Here is a 21,849-nt window from a genome sequence, read left to right as displayed (position 1 = left end):
CACAGTAATGACATTATATACAGGAGAGCTCATAACTATACATCCATTCTAGCTCAATCTGGCTAAGCATGACCCATTCTGTCCAAACCATCCTGCTATGTAACATAGACAAGCTATTGTATATGAACAATTCTCCGAGCCTGGGAAGCCCCGAATTGAGATTCCTCACTCGCTGCAAAAGTTTCCATACTTAATTTCTGTATTGATACGGAGTACATTACCTGAGTATCAATGGGAAAAGCTCTCTAGGCTGCGTGACAAGCTCAAGCGCTGGACAAATACTGATAAGACCAGCGTGGTGACGGTGACGGTGGGCGGCAACGATGTCGCCCTCGCGGAAATTATCACGCACTGTATCCTGCTATGTCAGCTCTGGTTCGTTGCCTCCTCTGATAACTACTTCTGCGCGCGTTATTAGCAGGCCGCTCCGGATGTCATAATGGATACGAGCGACAAGGGCCCACAGGCCCAACTATCGCATATCTATTGCGATCTACTAGCACAGGCATATAGCAATCAGGTAAGCTTGACCATTGCATTGCGCTTCATGTAAAGCTCGCGCGCTAATCTGGTTGTCTTCGTTAAGCAAGTTGTATCTCTACGTAGCCGGATATCCCAAGCTCTTTAGCGCCCAGACTACGTAGTGCAACAGAGTCAATTTCAAGTACTGGGGCTTGAACCCCACCAATCCCTACACCGTGCTGGAGACGAGCGTGCGACAGGAGCTGAACGAACTCGTCGAAGACTTGAATAGAGTCATCCAGAATGCGATCATCGATGCCAACAATCGCCGCGGATCGATGGACATCGCCTACGCGGACGTGGATGCCCGTTTTGAGGGCCACCGTTGGTGTGAAGGCGGGGTGGAAGAGCCTGATGCCACATACCCCAGCACCTTCTTCTTCCTGAGCGGCTGGTCGGACATAACTGAGGAAGGCGCCATCCAGCAGGCCTCTTCTTCGGACGACGAAAGCGACTATATCAGCAGCCTGCAGGGACAGACGACCCTGACGCTGCCTGCAACGTGCCTGCCCAATCGGGTACTGCTCTCTCCTTTCTTCTACCTATTTAGAAAGTATCCTTAGTAGTAACGAACAATCGAACAACTATCTGCTTTGCCTTCAACTTCCTTTTCTGTATTCGCTTGCTTAGAATTAGATCCGCTACTCCAGAACGGAGCACTGCCCGACGGTCGTACTTGCAACACGACGCTGGGGTCCAATCCAGACCCCGTCGACGTGTACTGGTGTCAAGTGGCCGCGGCGGCCGTCAATGATACTGATGGAGCGCTCGCGCAGATGGTGTCCCGCGCCAGTAGCGAAGTCGCTGGTGGGAACTACACAACTCAGGATATTGGGTGGTTGAAGCCGACCCGACAGATTAAAACATGCCATCCCCGAAGCGCAGGTGTGGCGCTGTATCGCGATGCCATTTCTGGACCTGATGCAAGAAGATTAAGGTCTCAATTCATCTGGCATGCAGCCCTCACCGAACCCTATGTATCATATTGTAATTATGGAATGGCATTGTATTGTAACATACGGTACTGTAATTTACATTACGTTACATCCCATGCTCAGGCGGTAAGCATCATGGCCGTCTACCATGATTGACTTTGTAGTCTTCGAGCTGGTATAAAGAGCCCAATAACAGCTTTTGCGGTAGCTAGACAGACAGTACTTTATTCCTTCAAGGTCATGTTGTTCATTTCTTCTAAACCGGTCACTCTGTGATAATCACGTGCTCTGTATCTTTTTAACTTGTTTGTAACATGCAGGTGTCCTATCCCTAAGACATTTTTCTCCTCGTCCTCAATTCCAAGACGCTAAGGGGTCGCTAAAATAGTGGCATGTGTCTTGCGCTGTTTATATAACTATGGGACGGGGAGCCTATCTTTCTAACTTTCTCTTCATCCTCGGCCGCCCACAGCATCCGACAGCACTTCGCACATTTTGAGGATCCTAGTTCCCAAAAATCTCAATCCAATGGGGCGGACTCTCGTTTTCCCTTTCAGTTTGTATGACTTTATCTAGCCAAAACGTCTTCCCGTTGTTTTGGTGTGCTCTTTTTGCTGACCGAGGACTAAATCAGGATCATCCTTGCCCTAACCTGGGCCTCCTTTATCCCCCAGATCAAGCATGTGTGGCAGACGAAAGACAGCCGGGGGATCTCCACTGCCTACCTGCTTTTCAATCTGCTCTGCATCACCGAGCATGGCTTTTTTCAATCCCTTGACACCGCCTGTCTTTGGAATATTTCCAAATTTCCCTCGTCGCCGTTCTCTGTCTACCCCTTGGACTGGGCCAATCTCGCTCAAGTGTTAGGGGACTGGGTATTGTCCAACGTCCTGTAAGTCCAAACCACCCGCCCCACCACCATATCTCGCTGTGATGCCTACCACCCAGCTGACTGTCTGTCTATAAATGCCATAACCCCAGCTTCTTGCTGTGTCTCTACTACTCCCCTCCGACCCGACCCCATCGTCATCGTCTGCGAATCCTCCTAATCCTCGCTCTCTATTCCTTCTTCCTGCTGTTCACTCTGGTCCCGCTCATATTAGACCTCACCACCGACGTCTTCTGCCCGCCGAACAATCCGCACGATTGCCCGCTGCCGGAGCGGGACGTAGTCCCTTTCCTCCGCGGCATCCACTGCTTCTTTCTCTTGCCCATCACGACGGTGATTCTCCCTGTTCTGGGTTTCTATAAGCAAGCACAGCGCCAAAGACGACAGCGAAAACAAGGACAACCAAGGAGGCAGCATCATCAGGAGCCCCGCGAACAGGCCATAATGATTCCTCCGTCTCATCCCCCATCACCAACCACCCCCACAGATCTTAACCGCCTCCTTGCCCGCTCCCGCCTTTTTCAGGCTGCTATCTTCGCGCTCTCGGCCATCTTGTGGATTTTCCGCTTGCCCCCAGGGCAGCAGGAGCGAGCGTACGATCCGCCGCCGCCGCCCGATGAACCTCTTCCGCCCCAGCCCTGGCTGTTGGTCTTCTTGCATTGGTGGATATTCATGGGGTATATGACCGTCGATGAGGTCATTTTTGCGGTCGGGCAGGGTGTTTTGGGGTACTTGGGTCTACGAAAGGCGATAGCAGCCGAGGGGAGAAGTGAAGGTGAGGAGGAGGCGGAGAGAAGGGTGTTGTTGGTAGCGGCTGAAGAACGTTCCACATACGGATCTGAAAGTTGAACTTTCCCGCAATCGATACAAAGAATGTGCAAGGAAGCTGGCTAGTTAACGTGTTCCTTCTCATATTGGGAATACTTGCACTGCCGAGAGGAAAAGGAAAGGCAAGGGGAAATGATCCAGTGATCTCATAGGAAGTGTAATCAGATTCTAGTTTATCCTTTGTATAATAGTCCCTCCTAATGTCGCTAGTTTGATATCAAGATTTTATAAAGAGGTTTTGAGCACCTTGTGAGCAGACTCAAGGGTACACACTAATGTAAATTGGTAAGGCTACTGTGAGGATCAATGCTTGGTGTTATAATGAATGAGTTGAGCCCCAAATAGAGGGTCATATCGCTGAAGCCATTTGTGGATTGTTTCCCATGGTCAATTAACATCCAACTGGTGGAGGTTGCCAATCATCGGAAGCCTGTTTAGGCCAGGTTTCCAGGGCGGCTGACGTCTGTTATTAGACTGCTTAATGGCAATAACATAAAGGGTTCCAAAAGTGATCGTAAGCAGGGAAGACGTAAGATAATTTTTATGAGACCTAAATGGGTCTAGTGCTTGTCTGCCTCGAGAATATACTGACAAGAATTGACATATTTTGAGAAGAAAATAAGCCCCGTCAGTTGCAGAATCATGAACTTGTCTTGCTGCAATCTTTCGAGACCTCCGAGAATCCGACGAGTTGCCACCCTTGATGCATCACATGCAGTGTAGAAAGCGGGCCGCTCAATTAGGATCAATACTAGAGTCGCACCCCCAAAAGTGATGTGGGTGACCCAGAAGGCGGTGTCTTTCTTCAGCTTAGAGCAGTAAGCCCTTCATAGGAAGCAAGGGCGGATAGACGGAGGGCGTACGAGAAGATAACCGAAGCAAGGAAGCAGGTACATGACGAAGCCCACGCACATCAGTACCCTCTCCAGGCTAACTAGTGAAGCGAGGCGCGCGAAGTGACAGGAGTCATAGAGATCAGTCATGAAGAAGCATAGCTATAAGCGGACGAATTCGGGATACCAGAAAGCACTCCACGCTGGCAACACGTCCTTGGATGAAAGGAAGGCCACATAGGGTCTGAAAATATGTGTTACCCTCACATCTCAGACTTGAGAGCGTTTATATCATTCTTTGACCTATGCCCCGTGGCTGTTGTCCCACGCTCCGTTCTTTAGACAACTAAGCCTCTTCGTCGAGGCAATAAGATTTGCAAATCAAGAGATGGAGTGATGGTCATCAATCCCCTTGTGGTTCAAGACACTGATTTCCTGTTCTGTCTCCCTGCCTTAAGCGGAACATGGCTAGGTCACTTGACACTGAATCTAGTATATTACGATCGGTGCCAATCAGTATTAGGTAGTAAACCAGCATACACAGTTTGTCAGTAGTACTGACCGACTTCAGTGGGTTCCGTAGATAAGCTCTCACAATGAATAGGGTTAACAGCATACATGGCATATTATCATAATGAGACCGACTGAAGAACTTATGACCCTGTTCTCTCTACCGACCTGTCTATGGGTAGGTGCATGAGAATAAATACCCTACATGTCAAAGTGAGATTATCGACACTGGTGTGCAGTATGATAGCGGTAGTGCGTAGCGTAGACATGCATGAAGAATCAAGTTGACACGGGCCACGTCGAAAGAGGACGTCATCTAGGCAGTACGCTCGAAAGGATGGTTGCAAAGCAAAAGAAAAACTAGGGAGAGCATAGAAGTGCCCGGAAAGCGCGGAGCTGGAGGGTATGTGATATCACACCAGAGAGCCATGCTGCTTCCATCCCTGCACGTCCTGTCATACAATATTGGATCCAACGTTAATTCAATGGAAAGTCAGTGGTGTGGATGCAATATAACCAAGATAGAGCCTATGCTGTATTCACTGCAACTTGTATAAGATAAAACCGATTCATTGAAACAACAGGACAGTGACCGGAAAGAATCTCTCACCTATGAGTTACTCATATCCACCTGATCAGATACCCCCACCCAACTCTTGCTCTCGCTTAGAACTAGAATTGCTATTGCTTCCACAACTGGTAGCATCCTTACCGCCTGTTCTTACTGCCAGAATAACTGCAACATCTATCGCCGCTGCCTGACTGTTCGATTTCTCTTTTTGTTTCCATCTTAGTTAGGGTAGCACGAAGATAGGGTAGCACGAATAGTTCCCAATCAGGAGTGACGTACATTCATGCAGTGCTTGATACACACCGAAAACAGGAATTACCCATAAGCCCTGCCAATGACCACTGACAGCACTACATCCAAAATATAGTAGATTTGGTAAATAGCACATTTGGCATCCCTTTCGTTACTTGACCCTCCCCACAAATTGTGCTCCTCAAATCACTAGGCAACACTTCACAGTATGACTCGGAGTTCTAAGAGGCAATAGATAATAGAAAAGAATAAGGATTTGTTGCCTTGGCTAGCTTGGCCTATCACATTCAGGCAAGGATCTTTCTCGTTTAAGCAAGAACAATTCTTCTGTCTATGATCCCATCCTTTACCTTGCTTCCATCACAAGTGCAGTCACAATCACATGGGAGGCCTAACCAGAATTTAAATGCTGTACAATCCCACATATATGTCAATTCATCTGGCTCCAACTTTCTCAGCTACTAGTAATTATTGGTGGCACTTGAATTCTTGAGCGAGACCCAGACACGTGCCCAAAACGCAATCTACATTTAAACACCTGTCGCAATCAGAAACACGTTTCTCAAACCCACAGGTTCAGTCGAATATGGCAAACAGCTGCAAAGAAGAAATGACAGCTACCGCCTTGCTTGATCTCAAAAACATTTACAGCCCCATTTGGGTCGAACAGTTAGAATCAGCAGCCGACATCGCATCAATTCGGGCTGTGCTAAACGACCATCATGTTACAGCATTTCCAGCAACGCTCAGTGGCGTTCACCAGGCATTGACAGTGGCACTGCGAGTTGCTTTGCTGATTTGTGATTCAATTGACGATCTGATAATGTATCAAGAAACTACGGCTTTCCAAGACGCTCTAGCCTATAGGCCCTGCCTCCACTGTACTGAAGCAGGCTTTCAGATCCATGTTCAGTCCGTGTTATCTGATTTGACATCAATGATCGATGTATCGACAGAGTACTTGCTGCGGCTGGGTTTATTTGCTGATTATGCAACACTAATCGTCAGCAAGCTGGTGTCAGCATCCGCCTTCGGAGCGGAAACGGATGATCTACTCATCCACCGCTGCCTCATGGCTTGCAGTGCGTTGTCCGAAGTGTACGCAACAGCAAGACAAAGCAGCCTTATTGCTGAGGAATATGACCTTGCACCGTGTCCTCCACGCTACGGGAAGGATGATGTCAAGGACGATATTGTTCAATCAGCTAGTGGACCCATTCTTGGTAACCATCAAATAATGACACTCAACTTTCCGTTGTGTGCTCATGCAGATATGATACCAAAGCTGGCATTCACGTCTTACAGAGACAATTTTTGTTGGTTCGAGGACTGGGCGACGGCAAACCGCGGAGACGGTGATACACCTAAACTTGTAAGTTCTGTAATCACACTTAACAAAAGCTTTGAGACTTTTTTTGCAAAGCATCCAACCTATAACTGTCCTTGGCGAGCGCGAAATAAGATAGGGACGGAACTCACGCGTTGGCTGGCGAAGCTCGATCACACCACAAAGGATTCCAGCAATGCATACTTGACACATACCGGCATACTTTGTACGAGCCATGCTTGGGTCCGCAAATTGATGGTGGCATCTATTTCGTACGGAACCTACGGCAATTGGCCTGTTCCCTTTGAGTTGGCCATGGACGACTATGCCGAAGTCGTTTGTACGTACATCGGTGCAATGTGGCGGGGCTGGAGTGTTGATCATGATGTGCAAGCATCGATTGGAGAGCATAATGCTATGAATTGGCTATGCAGAGCCTGTGCGATGGCCACAACACGCGACGCCTTCTCTCCAGCCAATGCTAAGGCTATACGAAAGGATTACATTCTCCGTTTGGCCTGGTCCCCGCAGTCATATTTCTACTTTGGTCTGAGGCATCACGGCTTCGAACGGCGAGTAGACAACCTGCTCGAGACAAGCACTAGATTATCATCACCACACCGGTGTCTCATCCAGCAGGTCGCACCAGTTTACTCGCCCATAATGTCTGGGGACAACGTGTGCACCATTGCCACAAAACTGCTTGGTATGTGCGGCATGAGGGTAGTGGGTGATTTCGGAAATCTCGGTGACAAGGATTGGGCATGTCATCCCCGTATTTGTTCCACATGTGACTTCGCAAATTCTCGGTCTCAGCTCTTCATGGTATCTGTTGGAGCGGCACGCTTGGCGGTAATGTTGCCCAGGGATTGTAGGCCACATTTCGTTCATCTTATAGACACCTTCGGCCTTCGACTGTTTCCAGCACTCCAAGCCAGAATACTATGCCAATGCCCTTGTGTGCCTGGATGGCTGGCGGACGTGATGTCTCACGGATATACCGAAGCGGGTACGAGATGCGGTCAAAGTGACTGCACAATTCAACGTGGCTCAAGGAACCATGATCTATTACCATTCTCGCCAGGGAGAAATGAGGGGACACCTATTGGTGGTACTTCACTAAGGTCAATTCTTCTGAATCAGGCCATGGTGGAAGCCACAAGGTACGCAGAAAGGAGCGGGCAAATGGAATGGCTTGAGGTTGTATCCCAACCCCTTGTGAACCTAGATCTATAAAATAGGATATACAAACAGGGCATGAGGCTTGGCAAGTCTAGGTCACGTTATTTCTCAAATCATACACCGTCACCTATATCAAATGCTTATCTCGTGTGTCATGAAACATTTGGACACCTTACTCGACATAGGTCTCGGAGGTTTCCATTGCGGTCCTCCTGATGTATGACCCTGCCCGTATTTAGGTAAATTTTGACATGTTAGGAGGTTGCTGTGGCCAGAGTGATTGTGGTCGTAACATGCCAACCGGTTGATTTAGAGACTTTCGGGCTGATTTGATGGCACTACATCAACAGTCGGGCGAACCGTCCTGGCACGGATGTATGCAGGGAGGCCCACAGGGCTAACGACAAAGTTTGATTAGAACGAAAGAAGCTGTAAGCGGCCGTCAAGAACCAGAAGCACACTGATCTTCTTAAGATGTCAATGACCACATAAGGAGAAAATTCACGTTAGGGTAGTTAGGTAATTTTTGAACTAGATGTCTCTCGTGTTGTGCCGGAGAGGATTGTTATTGCAGAGATTTTCTTCAGTCGTACCATGAGATTCGGACTCTTAGACCTTAATCAGATTTGCTAACAGTGATTAGGTGGGGAGCTACCTGAGTTAACACCGTGAGAGTCTAACACGCGTACTGAGCAAACAGCATTATGAATGTAATGGCTACCGAAGGGAACTGAGAGATAATATGGAGAGAGAAGACGATTATCGAAATGATGGGGATCGTGTGAATGGGGATGGCCGAGACGAAAGCTGGGATGACAATAGATCAGCGGAAGACAACCAAAACAGGATGAAGGCCCGGAAGAAAGCCCGGAAGGAATTATGGAAGTTCAATACAAGGAGAGACTCCGGGAGGAACATGAAGGGGGCCGTGATATAGAGGGCAGGGGAAGTCGCACTCTCATCAAGAATGGAACTGAGGACGCCGAGGAAGGCCATTAGAAGGGGAAGAAAAGGGAAATAAATTGAGAAAAAGAAAAGAACCCCAAATAATTGATCGATGAGCATTCTGTATTGGCACACTATATAGAGCTGATTACAGACGAGTTGCAATACTACACTCGTGAATCATATGAACGGGCACAGCATTGCAGTAGGCTGAATCAATGATCATGGGATCCGAATAACCACCTTCCCGGTGTGACTAGAGCTCCAGAGGTAGTCATACGCCTGCCTGGTCTCACCGAAGTCGAATATGCGGTCAATCACTGGCCGGATAGAGTGCGCCCCGAAGCACTCCAGCATATCCTGTAACTGCTCCCGCGAACCTACCACCACTCCCCGGACGATACAGACTCGATCCAGCGCTAGAAAAGCAGCATCAGGACCGCGTAGCTCCTTGCCCGCACCAAGTGGATCAGGGTTCGTGATGTGGCCAATGCAGTGGATAAGGCCATGCAATGCGATCGAGTCAAAGGATTGCTGTAAGGTTAGAGTACCACCGACCTCGATGATGTGGTCAACGCCGTTACCCTTGGTGAGCCGCTTGGCCTCCGCTGCCCAGTCTGGATTCTTCCGATAATTAATGAGGTGGGTGGCACCGAGCTCCTTGGCCTTGGCGAGCTTTTCATCTGAGGACGAGGTCACGATCGTGGTTGCGCCTGCGGCATGGGCAATCTGTAGTCCGAACGTGGACACGCCTCCAGTTCCCTGCAACAGCACAGTCTGTCCAGGGCGAATGGGAACCAATCCATAGAGTGCGTTCCAGGCCGTGAGGGCAGCGCATGGAAGGCAAGATGCCTCCTCGAAAGTCAAGTAATCGGGAATCTTGACCACTCCTAGCTTAGGGAAAATAAAGTATTCACCTAGAAGGCCCTGAATCTCGCCACCCAGCTGTGAGAGGAGACTTTTCTTGTTCAGCTTTCCTGCAATGTGATCTTGCGTGAAGTTGGCAAGCACTCTATCGCCAACTTTCCATTCGGTCACACCTTCCCCGACTTCTTCAACAATGCCTATTTGCAAACTCTCAACATACTGTTATGAAAGAGGAAAAATAAAGTATACCTGCTCCATCACTTCCAGGTACAAGGGCATCTGGACCAGGAAACGGATAGGTTCCAAGGGCAATGATGCCATCTCTCCAGTTCAGTGAAACGGCTTTGATGCGCACGAGGATTTGGCCTTGCTTCGGAGACGGCTTTGAGACTTCACGGAGCACCAAGCTGTCGAAACCCTTCTTCTCGGGAAGATAGAATTGCTTGAAAGTAGGAATAGCCATGGTGAGGAATATGTGAGTATATCTCCTTTGGGGTTGCTAAGATGATCTTTGGGTTCACGGTGCTGGAGATTCCAGATTATAAGCTACTCAAGCTATGATATTCATGAGAAATTACACCGATCACGCAATTTATTACTATAGATATTGGCCATGCAAGATCCTTGTGTACAACACTGCGAGAAGGTCTGCCACAGCCGATGACGCGGATCATTGCTCGATGCGCCGGACATACCAGCCAATTACTGGCCCGGCATACTACATTCCACTGTGCCCAGCCGAAGGCCTCATGATAATGGCTTGATGTCACGCTCTCCTGATTTATAATCTTTTTCATCATACGTGTTTTCTCTTGTTCGAAGCGTAAGTAGTGTGTATTGATCAAGCTAATAGGGCATAGGCGCCTTTTTCTTGGTCACGCGAGTCACCAATTATACCACTTGGTTCATGTATACAATTAAATTTATCACACACAGCGGGTACCGTCAACTAGAATCTCTACATCATGGGCATAGGGCAACATTTGTCACACCAGTCGGACAAGAATCCGAGAAACGGTGTTAAAGTTATCCTGTGATTTATAATACCAAATGCTCTAACAAAATGATCCCATATTTAGCGGCATGTTTATCTATGGAATGAGTGGTCATATCGTTCCATGCAATTCCTGCATTTCTCGGGCCGAGAATGCGGCTCGGATTGCTTCCCGAATGGACGTTTGCGCCGAATGCCCTTCTTCCCCTCCGCATTGCCTGGTTGCAGTGCCATCCACATCATCCTTCTTCGTCTTTCTGTTACCATTTTCGATAGTAGCACAGCTCCCCAATGGCGTTCTCAAGAACTACACCAATAAACTTGGACTGTGTATCCACGTAATATGCCCAGTGAGCCCTAAAAATTAGAGATTCTCGGGAAATCCGACTTTTCGCAGTACTTGTTGGTAGAACTGAGAATATCATAGCCCGCAGGCTACTATCGGCTGTACCTACCTGTAAGGGATTAGATCAAAGGTTAGCAGCAAGAAACTAAGGCACAAAAACCCTGCATTTATACTCCGCGATAAACTATACCACCCGCCTAGAAGCCTTACAACACACTCTCAGGGAACAGAACTGACCTTGTCTAGTGGATCTCAGAAGAAAAGATAGAGAACGGTTCTTACAAATGTATGATTCTCCAAGTCTTTTGGATTTCTATTATTGGTTCTTTCATTCCTTTCCCAATGTACTTGAAAAGATAGAGCAGAGTGTAAACATGGGTGACAACATAGTGTACCAATCCACTTCACCCACTGCTTGGTAAAATGTATGTTATTGCCTAAGAGCGCCGCAGATAGCCAGTCGCTGCTTCATGTAGTCATCTTCAGTCAGATTCAGAAGCGTTATCAGCGTCTTGAGTAGAGCCCTCCGAAAGCTATGCATTACTAGTATATGCTAATAGAGAATTTCACCAAGGTAAGAATGCTGGGGAAATTACGTGGTGCACTGTTATTTGGGGAAGAAGTAACCATCATCTGCGAATTAGTTCTTGTACATTTCCTTCCATCTTGGTAGCTAGTATTTACCATATTAGTTGAATCCAAGATAAACTTAGCACATACGACCACAGGGTGTGGAAAACAGGGCTTCCCGTCCGCTCAGCCGTACTTAAGCCACACGCCGGGAGGTTAGTAGTTGGGTGGGTGACCACCAGCGAATCCCTTCTGTTGTATGTTTTTGGGTACTTTTTTTCTCTTCATTCATTTCATTACTTTTTAGCCTGTAATACCTACCTACGTCACCTACCTCTTGTGTCGAGTCTGCAGATATCATTGCTCTGTCCTAGTTGCAACCACCGAACAAAAGTTATATATATCAGAACTCAACCTTACTAAGACTCTTATACATGTCTCTTTCAGGCTTTCTCTTAGATTATTAATAGAAAACAATTGTTAAATCTAGAAAAGAGCTGCTATAACAGCTATGAATTCAATCTAGAAAAACTTGTTCCCGGAACAGTTTGCTGCGTCGCGAAGATGAGCGTGCTTAGGAGAATTCGGCTGTTTAAGTTTACGCCGGGGCTTGATAGCATCATACCGTCATGTAAAAACTCAAGTATCCCTTAAACAAACCCAAAGGTTGCGGCCACCTGTCCGTCACATCCTTTACAACCCATTGGTTCACCGCAATGCCTACTTTATGGGAAACGAGTTCTAAAATGAACCGCCCACTGCGCAAAGGGCTGCACAAAGCCCTTGCCTCTTTGGGGAAGATGTTTCGATTTCCTTCTGTTTTGTATGTGTGAAATAATATCAAATTCCTTAGTCACGTCCTGAATTGGACCACCAGTAGTCATGAACACTTGGAATTGCTATGATCCGAAACACCCCAATCGACGTAGCCATTCAATTTCTATACCTTCTGGCATCGTGTTCAATCAAGATTAAGATATGGACAGTCGCTCGGATCCGCGTAGAAGATGCCGCCCAATCTCTTGATCAATTCACAGCGTTCCTCCATGTTCATGGCATTATAGATTATACCTGTGCCCAGTTCACTAGCGCGGCCGTATGTAGTATTCAAGACCCAAACACCACCGCCGTCTGGCCAGCCGAAGGAGATATACGGATCCGTATCCTCGCGTGTGCGAAAGAACATGAATTCCAACTCATCCCGATGGGTCTCGAACCATTTCGCACCTAAGCGACGCACTAGTGAATAATGAGATGTGTTAGCGTGACACCGCGACTAGTGCTTTGAAGGGAAAACGAACTACGATCACAATGTGCCTCCTCTTTGGCCTGCCAATCAGGGTCTGACTTGGAAGGTCGTTCGGTATTCTCAAATCGGTCGATCCCGAGGAAATCCAGTTCTACCCCAACGCACTCGCGAAGAACATAGAACCCCCCCTTTGAGGGGAAACCGTAAACTGCAACCCCTGGACCCGATCCATATTCAGTCCAGAAGCGCGGCTCCGGCTCAGTGTATACACAGTCGATCCAGTTACTCGGCATGTCGGATGATGGCGCTGGTGCTGTTGCCGGCGCACGACGCATCTCGCTTACTCCACGTTGGGGCCAGAGGCGCGTGCCGGCCAAGTAAAGAACCGAAATGACAAAACAGGGAACTAGGACTTCAAGCATAGACCGCATAGTAGTGGGGTTCAGGCTTATAAAGAAAATAATGGGATGAGCTGAGGTCCTGGAGATGTCAAAAGGCGACCGTCGGACACGCAGAACTTCAAGAACTTGGACAGGCTGACCCTGATCAGAGCGGAAGAAGCGGCCGGAACCGTGGATAAAGTAGAGAGGCCAGTGAGATGGGCCTTAAAATAGGTTCCCACTTGGTCATGATTAGGCTGAAGCGTTCATTAAACAAGCGTCGCGGAAGACCTGCCCTATGGCCGGGAACCTATCAGTTCGACCCGCCCGTCAATCAAAGGGTCTCCGTTACCCGTGGATAGCGGTACCTGTTTCTTCCGTAGTGTTATCACCGAGAGCTCCCTATCTAAAAGCCCTGAAAGTAGTAATAGCTAATTTAGAATGCCAAGTGACCACCGAAATACACCTTCTGTTGTATTTCTTACACTACTTTCTTAGTCCTGTTGTTGTTAAGCACAAACCCTGAGTCTGAAGGTTGTGTGTGGCCCTTGGAGCTAACATTGAACGTAGGAGACATAAGTTGATCATATATCGACTTCCGTTGTCGGCATTCACACAAACATGGGATCGCCATTTGAGGCGCCCCCATTGCGGCGTCTAATAGTTGACCTCTAACTAAAATTCTATTATCACAGGACTCCTGCTGACTGAAAGGAGAAATAATCCGTTGGGGATTGGATCACTGCACAAGCCTTCCAGTCCGCGGATCAATCTCCTGTCGCCCTTTGAAATCCACTCTCAAGGACTTGGTACCGCTTCGAATCAGCTGTTGAACCCAATCCGGAGCTCCTCGCTGCATAACTTCAGTCATTATCCAATAGTAACTGAAAGATGTTGATTTGACTCACCAAGCCAGCAAAATAACGAAAGATTCCTGGAAGGTAAACTGTCTGGCTCAATCCACTGTCGAGTATATCCACAATGGCATCTACAACCGTGTCGACATGAAGAAGAGGCATCAGGAATCTGGACTGGTTTGTCTCGCCTTTGAATAGTGGCGTTTTGGTGAAGCTTAGCACAGCAAGCGATGTGCGGACCTTCGGTGCATTCTGGACTCGAAGCTCTTGGGCAAGACACTAACTCAAATAAGTATACCGTAGACTCAGAACACAAGTTGAAAACAGTGGAATAATATACCTACCTCATGAAATGCAATCAATCCAGCTTTTGATGCCGCGTAATCAGCAAGCCCGGGAGGCGGGATGTAAGCGCTCATCGAGGCCACATTGAAAATATGTCCATGGTTTCGTCGGATCATAGCCGGTAAAAACTCCTTCGACAGGTAAAATGGTGCTAGTAAGTTAGTTTTTAGGGTTATGCTGTTGTCGCTGTAGGTACCCTCGACTACTGTACGCCCGCGTGACAGACCAGCATTGTTCACTGTTACCAGACTGTCAGCCAAGTAGGCAATTGGTGAAGAGGGTCGCTGCTTAACTTCACTTACCCAGCACAGATGGATCACCAATTTCCGCTCTGATCTTTTCGCAAACACTTGCGATCTCTTTCTCATCACTCAAGTCGCATTTGTAATACAGGATGCGTTTGTTCTCTGTGTTGCTGTTTATCAAAAAGGTGCTCATGGAAATAACGGCTGCAAATGAAAGGTTACTCAAGAGTACAAACCAAGGTTGTAGGTCAATGGGATGATGTCCAACACAACAACGCGTGCACCCAGTGCAGCCAGACGCTGAGCGACCCCCGCTCCAATACCACCGCTTCCCCCCGTAACCACGACCAGCTCCTTGTTCCAGTCCCAAGTATGATCCGTAACCCAATTGTTCAAGCTCTTGGAAGTTAACCAATCATTAAGCCACAAGAGGACACTAGTTGTTGCGGTAATGCGGATCAGTTGTTGGTATGGGACAAGAAAAGCGAGTTTTGGCGCCAGTAATTGCAACAGCAATGTGGTAAACGGATGAAAGATTGTTTTCCGTAACCCTACTATTATCGGATCGATGTAGAGACCTTCGCGGGGAAGGAAGCCGGTTTTAGCCATTGTCATACGCTTCTTCGAGGGTGAAAGAGAAACAGAACTAACACTGACGGCTGATTCTTATTCTTCACATGTAGACCTATACAGTCTTATTAGGCATGGGGTTGGGGAAATACTAACTAGGTAGACTATCTTTCTTACCCCGCGTGTCCGGGAAGCGTCCAGGTTCGTCACTGTTCCGGGATGTACCCGAATCAGATCATCCTCCTGGCGGTTACCCGTGCCTCACAATGGACCGAGGCCTTCCACTAACAGACAGAGCGATAGGTGTGATGCGGACGCGTACAAACATATGTCATCGTTGCGACCCTATGTCATATGAAGCTCCGGAACGGTGCCGGAGATCTATATCTACGAAGCCTGGAGCATCTCGACAGTATATAACATAGTCGCCTTCCTATCTGCTCAATGCGACGGGACGGCTATTACATTTCCCCAGCCGATGTTAAAACTGCATATGTAGAATGTATAAACTTCATAATAAGCGCTCTCACGGTACGAGGATGATGCGCAGGTCTTCCGAAGACTCTCCTATTCTCAAGCAATGAATCAGGGGAGATACTCACGGTTGACGCGGAACCCTCCACATTATCAGTGTCAATGAGAGCAAGGAGGACCTTCCATACGGCACCTCGTCCAATTTCCCTCTTTGTGGTAGAACTCTGGCAGTCTTCTGGGTACTGAATTCCCACTTTGTAGAAACATCGAGGCGCCAAAGACTACAACAACGGAGTATAGATGATATATCAAGTTGATGAATTCATAAGAAACATTCTTTAATATTACGCTGATATATACTGAGAAGCAGAAACTGTTGCCGTGGACAGACACAATATAATGAACAGTTCAGTGGACACCAAAACCAGGCAAACTGCATCAACATATTCGATAAATCAATCACTGCCCCCTTCTTCTCACATCATTCCTGCGTGGTTACTTGGCCAATATGATGGATTGTACACTGGCCAAGTAGGTTTTAACAATTTTTGGAGACAGGTTTCCCAAGTAACCAAGCCGAGCTACCCCAAAGATCCCAATACAAAGTGCAAGGAATAAAGCCTTAGAGAATCTTCGTCCCGATGGCTTTATAGTCTTCTGCTGACAGTTAAATGATATGATACATGTTTGTTCAATCGGATTAAATCGAAGAAAAGAGCAAGGAAAGAAAAAATAAACAGAAAACGACCCCAACCTACCTTAATATGCCAATCGGACCATGTGGGAAACAGACTCCTCCACCAGTAATGACCTTGGGTCCACGGATAAGACATGGAGTTCCATCTCTTGTCATTGAGGTACCACTGTAACTTCAATTAGATGGTTATGAAGTTAACTGAAATGCATATTCCACTTACTGATACGCAGCCCGCGTTCCAAACGCGTTTATTCAATGCGTCTTGCACCCAGTAGACGTAGTCGTGCTCGGCCTTGGGCATTAGCTCTACTGATGAGGCATCACCGTCCAGTACGGGCTTTAGAACGCGAAGAGCGTAGTTAATCGAGCTAGTATTTATGATTAGATGCGAAGCAAAGGGGACAGGCAGAGGTGGGGGTAAAAATGTTGGACCTACTTCTCAGCGGCCATCATAGCTGATGTGTGTCCGGTTGCAGCATTAGGTCCGAGGAGCATAAAAAAGTTGGGAAAGCCACTAAGAACCGAGCAGTTGTAGGCAGCTGGGCCGTCGTACTTAGTCCAGTGCTGTGACACACTCTCGCCGTTTCGCCCGACCACATCCATGTATGGAATGAATTTGTTAGTCCTGAAGCCTGTCGCGAGAACAATCACGTCCGCCTGAATGAAGCCTTTGTCAGTCTCAAGACCCTCTGCGGTGATTTTATCAATCTTCGCGTCGGTTAGTAGAACTTTGTCACTATGTAGGCTTTCGAGGTAGCCAGGGTCGAAGATTCGTCTCTTTCCAGTTCATGAAGTTAGCATAATTTTTCGACGCTTCGTGGACCCAAGTCTAGAAGGAATATCAAACAACGGAGGCCGTACCTTGCATCCCACATCAAAGTCCGGAATCAGGAGATCGTGGTATTTCTTTGGACCTGCCTCTCGCATGTATTTCTCTACTTTGATTCGCCGTTTCTCTCGACTGCTCCCTTCGTCATCGGAAACAAGCGAAAGTCATTTTCAGCAAGCAAGAAGATGTGAAATCGGTGCAGCTTCATGGCCAAAGGAACGTAGCGGAAGATCCACTGCAGAAGCCGAGGATAGGAGAAGTTTGGAACCGGAAAGATCCAGTGCTTCGTTCGAACGATCTGTGTAAGGGATTTGATCTTTCCCTCATTGACCAAAGCTGGAACGATCTGGGCAGCAGTGCCTAAAGGACGATCAGTCCGCCTCTTCGGTGGCCATGAGAAATGAACAGAAATTGCATACAGCCATTGCCAATAACGACGACATTCTTCCCTTCGAGATCCACGCTATGATCCCACCGCGCCGAATGGAATATACTCCCGCCGAAGTCTGCGTCACCGGGGATATCACATGGTCGCGGCTCGACAAGCTGTCCAGTTGCTGCAAAGAGGATCTGGCACTCGTGCGTATATTCGCGTCCCGTTTCCAGTTCACGTAGGTATAGAGTCCAGCGATTTGCGTCTTCCCGCCACACACTACGGACTACTTCCGTGCCAAAGGTCATCGCTCGACGAAGATTGTATGTGTCAACCACGTTGTCAACATACTCTTTGATCTCCGTGTTCGAAGGCATAAGCCTTGTCCAGTTTGGGTTCAGAGCAAAGGAAAAGCTATACAATGCGCTAGGCACATCGCAGCCGCATCCTGCATTCGGTATTTCAGTAAGTCGAAGTAATGAAAAACCATAACCAGAATGCATGAACGGACCTGGATATGTATTGATGTACCACGTTCCACCACTCGTGGGATGCCGTTCGAAGAAGCGGATGTCTTCAAGGTTGTACCATCTCTTTAGCGTTGCTCCTAGGGCTACGGCTGACAAGCCGGCCCCAACACAGGCTATCTGGCTATAGGATGGAATGTCGGGAGTCTTCGCTGTCATGTTAGAAAGCGTTATGTTTTATTCTATGCATGTATTTCTCGGTTGTTGTCGTCTTGACGTCGCGTAGGATTAAGTATGAATCCTACAGGAACAAGCGCGCTGGATGGGATCCAGTTCATACCGGAACTGACCCGCACGCATAGATTCACCCGAGGTAGAGTAAGGCATGTGCAAGACAGAGTGCGGGGGAATCATGAGAAATGGGGAAAAATTGAGGAGTGCGGCGTGTGGGGTCTGCTAGTCATCACCTTAGTCGTGTGTCAGTGGCCTCCACCAGTATAGTCATGGTTCGGGATAGACCCGGATCGTGGGGGCTTGGGGTAGATGATCATTTCCAGTAGTAGTCCGTGATGGATGTGCATGCCGGAGATGCTCCGCTTGTGTTGACTGGGGGGTATAGTGCTGCAACAGATGGGTCTAGCCATTACTCAACTTACTGGATTCATTACTCGAGGACTATTGATGGATGTTATGCTCCAATCTTTTTCAGAAGCCCACCCCAGTATAACAGAAATTATAGTACCCAAAAGCAAATGATTAGCAAGTGTATCTTGCCTTCTGCAGAATACGTTGTTCAACTCCTTGAGGGATGAATCGATCTAGATGTCTACATAATCACTTAACGGAAGCTAACGGAAGCCCTTCAGTGTCAAGGCAAAGTATCAGGAAAGTCAAGCCTCGTCAAGAATCCCAAATCATCCAGACTTTGTCCCATACTTCCCACATATTCCTCCCAATTAAAGAATGGAGCTTGAGTTAAGTCGTGATCCGGGTGATCAAACGGGGTGTAAGGTTGAGCCATGGTATTTGAATGTAGAGAAGCTGTCCCAGTAGTCTGACTGGCTGTTTGTCGCACATCTGCGGGAACTGCTTGCCGATACAAAGCTTTGAGGAACTGAAGCGTGTTGTTCGCTGAGCGTCTAACGGTGGCCATCGACTCCAGAACACCCGTAGCTTCTCTCCAGGCAAACCTGGCTTTATCCATAGTAGACGGGTCTAGCATTGATGGGGAGGAGAAGGACATGAGGAGAACTATGGCGGCTGTTGACACATCTAAGCTCGGGATATCAGTACAGATGGGAACGTAGATGGCAATTGGAAAGAGAGAGCGGCATACAGAACCCATTGTACCACCATGCATCGGTAGCGTTTGTGTGGTATGTCTCATGGACTAGGTGCGTCAGGTCAATGGCTGCCATTACGCAGGCAGTGGCAGATTTATTAGCCGTATACAAGTACAGAGCGCTCCTGGTTGCCGAACTGTGGGCTGACCATTCTTCTCTAACGCCATTTCCACCTACAGAATCGCGATTGCGTACTCTTTCCAAGTAGAGCTGAGTAAACATCGGACGGTGAAGGAGCAGGTGAAGATGCAAGTATCTATGGATGTACGTGAGTAATAGCTACATATATAATGATATGACTTATTAAGAAGCGCACCTCGCATGGAGAACGTTTTTTTGGTGGGCAATTGGCTGGTTCAGTCTTCCATCTGAATTGAGTTCCGGCGTGTCCGGATCCCACTTAAGGCATGAAGGTAAATTAGCCTCGAACAACGTCAATTCTTTTTCAATTCCAAGGATTGTGTCCAAGCCTCCCAGGCTCTTCGTCGACGCCTGTGGTCTATCCTGGCGTGTCCGACCACACCAAGCGTAATATACATCGGATAGGATCCTGTCTAGGATGTTGTAGAGCTTGATAGCCTCGATATAATATGACAGCAGTGACGGCTCTCCCGGCGGACTTTGTCGAGACATCTCCAAGTCTTCTGGTGGGGGGAGAGGAGTTAGATGGGTGGTCATGGTAGGTCGGCCATACGTCATGCTAAGAGTGCTGTAGTATAGATCAGCACGATATAATATAGGACCGCTCATAGTAGCAGGGCTTACACATCCATCATCACACAGCCGTGCCACGTTCTGCGTCGAATATCGGATTCCAAGGGCGATAAGCTAGCGAGAATATCCGACTCATGGAGTCCCAATCCTAAAGCAACCCGGCAAGCAACACCAACCGAATGCCAGCATCTGCTTGGATAGGGCGAGCTCTGCAGAAATAGCGCTGTTATCAATAGAGTCTGAACTACCCCAAGGGTATTAATATCAAGAAAGTCAAGTCCGATGAAGCGTTTGGACCTGAGAAAAAAGCAATGCGCAACAGATTCGACGTCTTCAATGTCTGCAAATTGACAGCCTAGAGCAAAAATGGAATTCAAAGCAGCATGGAAGACTATTGATCTAGGGCCGGACTCCGCGCCGGAACCCAGTCCGATTCTCAAGTCTGTGAGAGGTATCTTAGCCTCATCTTCAGCACGCCAGAGATTTCGATAGGCTGCTTCAAACGCGGGGCGGTGAAAGAACAGATATAGGGTATATACATGATCGAAAAAGCATCGGACGAGGTAGTCTGCCAGCGTGCGCGGTGGGAGGACAAAATCGTCGAACCGATACTCGGTGAAAGTATCCTGCAATGTGCTAGATGCAAGTTCGGCACTAGAAGCATTTGCTGGCCGTGAAGGCATTGACTGCCAGGCAAACCTCATGAGCGAAGCAGTGGACGAACTACCATAGAATTGGAATCGGGAGGACTGCCTCCTACTTTCAGCATCCGGAGCTGTGATCTGCCCCATGCCCGTGACGTGGGCTTCCCCATCGTCGAACAACGGCGACTCATAGGATCCTATATTTGGTGAGCACTCTGTAGTCTGTTCCACTACCCGTCTGGACCGGCTGTTTTCGCTTTCACTGCGTGCAGCTAGCACCGCTTGCTCCGGAGGTATGCCATCCCCGAAACCTGTAGAGGTAGGGACCCGCTCATCGGGTTCCCCAAATGAGGTGGGGACAGCCATGGGAATGCTGCTCGTCTCCACTGGTATTTCATCGCTTCTGTTGAGCTCGCTATGAGGTTCTTGTTGGGCCCGAAGGCCCAGTGAACTGTCGATGGATAGCCCGGCCGTCAAACAGGCACTTTCGAGTTCTCTAATTCGGAGATGAAGGGTCTGGAAGTACCTACTTTGCGTTAGCACCTTGATGCATTGTTCTCATGTTCCCGGTTGTTGGATGAATTCCTCATCAAACTTACTCGTCTCGGCTGGCCGTCCGGGCGTTATCCGGGTTGTAGAGACACTGGTCTATCCGATAAGATCGCCTCTTGCATGGCCCACAAATGGGCTTGTTCCCGTCGCAGCGAACCTTCTTTTCTCTACACGAGTCGCATGCCAGAGCAACCTTGCGGCGTGCGCCATTCCGTCGCTTTGGGTCACCCGATGCTTTCGGGGGCATTTTGTGGAGACGGGGGACACCCGGTGCTGTGGAGCAGGTCCTGTGCAGGCCTTATCAGCAAAATCACTTCAGCAGTCCGCGTCCTTAGGAAGACAAAATCACTAAGTTGTAAATTCCAACTTGGGGACGTGAAGAGTAGTGACTTGTTTATCCAGCCGGGAGTGTTCCAGTGCCATTTCTGGGTGGGGGCTTTGCGGAGGCCAATAGCAGTTACGGTAGCCAAGATCGTCAGTTCTTAGGAACGGCTGCATTCCGCTGTTTTTTCGGGTCTGTTCCAGACATGCGCTTGCTA

The 21,849-nt window shown here is 48.2% G+C and overlaps 9 protein-coding genes across 9 annotated transcripts; 3 read left to right on the top strand and 6 right to left on the bottom strand.

The window, feature by feature from the left end:
• Positions 1 to 439: 439 nt before the first annotated feature.
• On the top strand, positions 440 to 1,085 carry AKAW2_40822A (uncharacterized protein; the record flags this gene model as incomplete). The annotated part of the gene is made up of 2 exons (XM_041689193.1): positions 440 to 520; positions 645 to 1,085. The coding sequence occupies 2 exons, from the start codon at positions 440 to 442 to the stop codon at positions 1,083 to 1,085; spliced, it is 522 nt and encodes a 173-aa protein (XP_041542902.1).
• Positions 1,086 to 1,985: 900 nt separating this feature from the next.
• Positions 1,986 to 3,195, top strand: AKAW2_40821A (uncharacterized protein; the record flags this gene model as incomplete). Its single annotated transcript, XM_041689192.1, has 3 exons — positions 1,986 to 2,017; positions 2,092 to 2,349; positions 2,439 to 3,195. The coding sequence occupies 3 exons, from the start codon at positions 1,986 to 1,988 to the stop codon at positions 3,193 to 3,195; spliced, it is 1,047 nt and encodes a 348-aa protein (XP_041542901.1).
• A 2,731-nt stretch (positions 3,196 to 5,926) lies between these two features.
• Positions 5,927 to 7,652, top strand: AKAW2_40820A (uncharacterized protein; the record flags this gene model as incomplete). The annotated part of the gene is made up of 3 exons (XM_041689191.1): positions 5,927 to 6,712; positions 6,764 to 7,519; positions 7,566 to 7,652. The coding sequence occupies 3 exons, from the start codon at positions 5,927 to 5,929 to the stop codon at positions 7,650 to 7,652; spliced, it is 1,629 nt and encodes a 542-aa protein (XP_041542900.1).
• Positions 7,653 to 9,016: 1,364 nt separating this feature from the next.
• On the bottom strand, positions 9,017 to 10,124 carry AKAW2_40819S (zinc-dependent alcohol dehydrogenase family protein; the record flags this gene model as incomplete). The annotated part of the gene is made up of 2 exons (XM_041689189.1): positions 9,017 to 9,858; positions 9,911 to 10,124. 2 exons carry the CDS (start codon positions 10,122 to 10,124, stop codon positions 9,017 to 9,019), a joined length of 1,056 nt encoding a protein of 351 aa, XP_041542899.1.
• A 2,408-nt stretch (positions 10,125 to 12,532) lies between these two features.
• AKAW2_40818S (uncharacterized protein) lies at positions 12,533 to 13,251 on the bottom strand (the record flags this gene model as incomplete). The annotated part of the gene is made up of 2 exons (XM_041689188.1): positions 12,533 to 12,810; positions 12,873 to 13,251. 2 exons carry the CDS (start codon positions 13,249 to 13,251, stop codon positions 12,533 to 12,535), a joined length of 657 nt encoding a protein of 218 aa, XP_041542898.1.
• Positions 13,252 to 13,939: 688 nt separating this feature from the next.
• Positions 13,940 to 15,262, bottom strand: AKAW2_40817S (SDR family oxidoreductase; the record flags this gene model as incomplete). Its single annotated transcript, XM_041689187.1, has 5 exons — positions 13,940 to 14,053; positions 14,109 to 14,336; positions 14,402 to 14,640; positions 14,705 to 14,809; positions 14,884 to 15,262. 5 exons carry the CDS (start codon positions 15,260 to 15,262, stop codon positions 13,940 to 13,942), a joined length of 1,065 nt encoding a protein of 354 aa, XP_041542897.1.
• A 1,076-nt stretch (positions 15,263 to 16,338) lies between these two features.
• AKAW2_40816S (uncharacterized protein) lies at positions 16,339 to 17,315 on the bottom strand (the record flags this gene model as incomplete). The annotated part of the gene is made up of 4 exons (XM_041689186.1): positions 16,339 to 16,554; positions 16,609 to 16,756; positions 16,825 to 17,165; positions 17,250 to 17,315. The coding sequence occupies 4 exons, from the start codon at positions 17,313 to 17,315 to the stop codon at positions 16,339 to 16,341; spliced, it is 771 nt and encodes a 256-aa protein (XP_041542896.1).
• Positions 17,316 to 17,323: 8 nt separating this feature from the next.
• On the bottom strand, positions 17,324 to 18,276 carry AKAW2_40815S (flavin-containing monooxygenase; the record flags this gene model as incomplete). The annotated part of the gene is made up of 3 exons (XM_041689185.1): positions 17,324 to 17,577; positions 17,637 to 18,038; positions 18,102 to 18,276. The coding sequence occupies 3 exons, from the start codon at positions 18,274 to 18,276 to the stop codon at positions 17,324 to 17,326; spliced, it is 831 nt and encodes a 276-aa protein (XP_041542895.1).
• Positions 18,277 to 18,925: 649 nt separating this feature from the next.
• On the bottom strand, positions 18,926 to 21,557 carry AKAW2_40814S (uncharacterized protein; the record flags this gene model as incomplete). The annotated part of the gene is made up of 5 exons (XM_041689184.1): positions 18,926 to 19,329; positions 19,394 to 19,656; positions 19,717 to 20,109; positions 20,166 to 21,284; positions 21,358 to 21,557. 5 exons carry the CDS (start codon positions 21,555 to 21,557, stop codon positions 18,926 to 18,928), a joined length of 2,379 nt encoding a protein of 792 aa, XP_041542894.1.
• Between the last annotated feature and the right edge of the window lie 292 nt (positions 21,558 to 21,849).

The sequence above is a fragment of the Aspergillus luchuensis genome, chromosome 4, assembly GCF_016861625.1.
Source record: "Aspergillus luchuensis IFO 4308 DNA, chromosome 4, nearly complete sequence".
Lineage (NCBI taxonomy): Eukaryota > Fungi > Ascomycota > Eurotiomycetes > Eurotiales > Aspergillaceae > Aspergillus > Aspergillus luchuensis.
This window is presented reverse-complemented; position numbering and strand designations above follow the sequence as displayed.